The sequence below is a fragment of the Formica exsecta genome, unplaced genomic scaffold (genome assembly GCF_003651465.1).
Source record: "Formica exsecta isolate Colony F162 unplaced genomic scaffold, ASM365146v1 scaffold172, whole genome shotgun sequence".
NCBI classification, from domain to species: Eukaryota; Metazoa; Arthropoda; class Insecta; order Hymenoptera; family Formicidae; genus Formica; species Formica exsecta.
The window spans coordinates 178,711-183,018 of NW_021849037.1; the positions used below are offsets into that span (position 1 = coordinate 178,711).

General features: G+C 36.3%; 1 protein-coding gene and 1 long non-coding RNA gene across 2 annotated transcripts in view; one reads left to right on the forward strand and one right to left on the reverse strand.

Annotated features, from left to right (window-relative positions):
- The window catches only part of LOC115233357 (ribosome biogenesis protein BRX1 homolog), a gene marked incomplete at its 5' end in the record, with an annotated part of 9,050 nt that extends 5,893 nt beyond the window's left edge, over window positions 1–3,157 (forward strand). The window contains 4 exons of the mRNA XM_029803721.1: window positions 1,651–1,774; window positions 2,014–2,290; window positions 2,372–2,727; window positions 2,828–3,157. Of these exons, the coding sequence (XP_029659581.1) occupies window positions 1,651–1,774; window positions 2,014–2,290; window positions 2,372–2,727; window positions 2,828–3,157 (1,087 nt within the window). The remainder of the gene's footprint in view (window positions 1–1,650; window positions 1,775–2,013; window positions 2,291–2,371; window positions 2,728–2,827) is intronic.
- A 132-nt stretch (window positions 3,158–3,289) lies between these two features.
- LOC115233342 lies at window positions 3,290–4,304 on the reverse strand. The gene is made up of 3 exons (XR_003883770.1): window positions 4,016–4,304; window positions 3,685–3,861; window positions 3,290–3,410 (listed from the first exon to the last, which is right to left on the reverse strand). It is a non-coding gene; the product is annotated as an uncharacterized LOC115233342 (long non-coding RNA).
- Between the last annotated feature and the right edge of the window lie 4 nt (window positions 4,305–4,308).

Sequence of the window (4,308 nt, forward strand, 5' to 3'; positions counted from 1 at the left end):
AATCTATTTCATTCAGATTCCTGCGCAATGATTTCTGCGCAGACGCTCGATGCTCGTTGCTGCCATGTAATGGCACCTTTACGCGATCTACGAAACCTACTCCACTAGAAACTACTGAAAACGGAACAAAACTGTGGAACGCTTGTGATTGGTTCTGCTCTTGTTCCGCGTTAAGGTACATTTTCACGAGCCGCTGAAATTGATCGTTTGAGCGACAAAAAGGATCACGTGATCGAAATGGTCGAATGAGTGACAACGGTCTGGCCGCTGATTCGTCCATTTCGATCACATAACCCTTTTTGTCGCTCATACGATCGATATCAGCGGCTCGTGAAAATGTACCTTTATGCTATTCCGCTGCATGAGTTCGCACCTTCAATGGCCCTCGCACACTGGACGTGATGAGCGATGAGCGATGGGCAATATCCAGCTGTAAGTAGCGGATGGCGGATCTACAGGTTATTTTACCGTAAATCGCCGTGAATCCACTATCAGGATAGGCGTGGAGAGATTTTGCAGTGTGATGGTTATCAACTGGATACAGATTTTAGGAATAAAATATATAATACTTTTATTAGCTGCGTACTACACAAACGCGATATCAGCCTTGACTCTCGGATTAAAACGATACTCTCTCTTCGGCAGTATCTGTTGAGAGCTCTGTTTTTCCGAAAAAATAAAGCTCTCATTGGATATCGCCCATCATTCATCGCTCATCGCGTCCAGTGTCCAGTGTGCGAGGGCCATAAGCGGGGAGCACACACTTTTGCATAAGCGCATAATCATAAGCATAAAGAAATTGATTGGTCAATTTTCTTATGCATAAGGAAATGGACCAATCAATTTTCTTATGCTTATGATCATGCGCTTATGCAAAAGTGTGTACTCCTCGCTTTACTTTTAGGCTGCCGTCGGGAACACGCAAGAAATGCTTCGAAGCATTTGATTGACCAATCAGGACAAAAAGAGTAAAGATTTATTTATTCTGATTGGTTAATGCAATGCTTCAAAGTATTTCTAGCGTCTTCCCGACCGCAGCCTTAAGCCCGTATCAGACTACGCATTGAAAATTGAAGATTGAAGATTAAAGATTGGAATTTGATCAATCAGAACAAAAAGGACTAAAATTTCTTTATTCTGATTGGTCAAATTTCAATCTTGAATCTTGAATCTCAATCTTCAATGCGTAGTCTGATACGAGCTTTAGAATCAACAAATCAACGTCGAGTGTTGACAAGACGATAGCTGAGCGCTTTCTCTGCCGAACCCGAACGCGGCCATTGGTGGCAGTTTGAATCTGCGTGAATTCTTTCACCGACGAGATATTATTAAAGACCGTCAGCCCTGGGTAAACTTTTGTGACCATCAAGTGGGCCCGGAACGCGTAGCGAGTTTTTTTTTCCAGTCACACTAAATCTCATAAAGCCCGTGTCACACTACGCATTGCGGACGCGGATCGGATTTGGATTACGGACTTGCGAATTGTCAATCATCCAATCAGATCCTTGCTACTTCGCTCTGATTGGATGGATGACGATTCGCAGTCCGTACTCCAAATCCGATTCGAGTCCGCAATGCGTAGTGTGACACGGGCTTAAGACCACCGGTCTTTGATGATATCTCGTCGGTGATTCTGTGAATCTCTTCAAGAACCACGTTTGACCACGTTTTTGATCGTAAAATGATGAAGATATTGAAGAGAAAGCAACAGGAAGAAATGGAAAAAGAAAATAAGCCGAAAAAGATAATGTCAGATGAATCTGCTGCTAAAAAGGTAGACGAATAATTTATATTATGTACATATAATGTACATTCTAAATAAAAATGTTATATTTTAGAAAATGTATCAAGCTTCTTTTAAGAAACATTCAACAAAAATCCACTTATTCAATAATTAGAAAAAATGATTAATTTTTACAATCAGCACTTTATTTTCTGTAATCTCTATGGTTATGTTGCAGTATATCTATCAATAAAAAATCAAAATTAGAAAAAAATATAATTTTCTTATAGATAAAATGGGTCAATAGACAACGAGTATTGGTCTTTGCTACTCGAGGTATCAATCACAGGCATCGACATCTTATGGAAGATTTGAAAAAACTAATGCCACATCATCGTCCAGAATGCAAGATGGAACGCACTAAAAACTTACAAGTAGTGAACGAAATGTGCGAAATGAAGAATTGTAATAAGGCTATTTTGTTTGAAGGACGAAAAAAGTGTGATCTTTATATGTGGTTTGCTAATGTATCCACTGGTCCAAGTGCAAAATTTCTCATAGAAAACAGTGTGTATTATTCCTATAATCAGACTAAGAAATTATATATAAGAAATTAACTGTATACACCTGATTCATTTTATTCTGCAGTTTACACAATGGGAGAACTGAAGATGACAGGAAACTGTTTAAAGGGATCACAGCCATTATTATCCTTTGATGAAAAATTCACCACACATGCACATTACAGTCTTTTGAAAGAGCTATTAACGCAGATTTTTGGTGTGCCAAATCATCATCCTACAAGTCAGCCATTCTTTGATCATGTGTACACGTTCAGCATTCTGGACAACAGGATATGGTTCAGAAATTTCCAAATTTTGACCGAAGATGGTGGATTAGCTGAAATTGGACCAAGGTTTGTCCTGAACCCAGTCAAGATATTTGCTGGAAGTTTCGGTAATGATACTTTATGGGATAATCCACATTATATTTCTCCAACCAAGGTAATAAAACATTCTTGTATTTGATGAATGTAGAATTGCATAATTTATCTAATTACATATGCAAAAAAAATTATGCCTTTTATCTGTTTAAAAATTTTAGTATCGGCAATCATTGGCAAAGAAAGCTGCTAATAAATACTTAAACAGAGTGGAACAAAAAATGGTACAAAAGGCAAACAAACCTGATGAATCTTATGCACTCAATCCCACAGATGAAATATTTAAGGATGATGCATTGGAGAAAGCAAAAGAAATAGAAGAAAAACTTGAGATATTTGATAAAAATGAAAATTTGGAAAAAATTGTGAAAAAATATAAAAATAAAGTAAGAAAGATAAAAAAGAAATCTGTAGTAACTAAAAACCTTAAGAAAACAAAATCTGCAAAATCAGTAAAATCTAAAGACCTGAAGAAAAAGAAACTAAAATAAATGTTGTTCTATATGTATTATAATACAAATTATGTTTTAAGATTACAGATAGACGTAAGTTCATCAAAAAGCTTGCTGTTTATCTCCATTAACGTTTTTAAAATGTTGTAAACAAGACCTCCAATCGTTTGATTCCAATGCTCTTTACTAATTCTATACAATGCTGGAAACATAATTCCTATTATTATGTTTGTTTTCTTCAATTATAGAGACATTATGTACTCATTATTCCAAAAGTAATGCTCTCCACAACCTGCAACAACACATAAATAATTTATTACATTTATGAATTTGTCAAAGATTAGCTGAATACACTACATCATCTGAGAGAGTGGTGTGGCTTGGATTGAAAAATTTGGAATGGGTATCACAGGTATCACAGATTCTGGTCGAATGTGTCTGTCATTGCCGTTATTATATTCCTCATTGATTTGTTCCTCTATCAGTGAGCTTCGTCTCGACTACATCAGTTTCTATAATCTGTACAAATAGAAATCACACTCATTTATATTAGATATAGGTATTACCTCTAAACTTTTTTTTTTGTACAGGGGGAAACATAGGTCCCTCTGGTTCTCGAGAAAGGACCAGGGAGTATGTCAGATTCTTACTGACTAAAACCCCCCTGGGAGCCCAATCTCTGGATGTTCATGGGGATGTTCGAAAACAGCATCAGCATTTCCTTCGAGCACATGTTAATCCATCTAAGAATAAGATATTTTTGTATTAATTTTGCGGCTTTTTCCAACATAACCTTACACTTTGGAATACATTTAATTTTAATGTATAATAAAAAAATGTATACAAAATTATTTTTGCTAACTTTATTTGACAAATAAAAAGAAAAAAAAGGATTACTTTTGATTAAAATAATTGCTCCTTTTCTCTTGCTTTCTTCCCACTCAAATTGCCGGATAGAAATAAGAAATTGTTCACTCCGAGATTAATGATTCACTGTCAGTACTGAAAATCTATAGTGACTAGTGAGTGGTGCGTGTATTATATACGTGATGTAAACTATATAGATTTTCAATATCGGTAGTGAATATCGGAACGCAATCAAAGTTTAACTTTCAATGAACAAAAACAATAAAGTGATGTCACGAACGTCAGCTTTCTCTCCCCCCCTCCCCTCCCCTACCCTCCCTCTC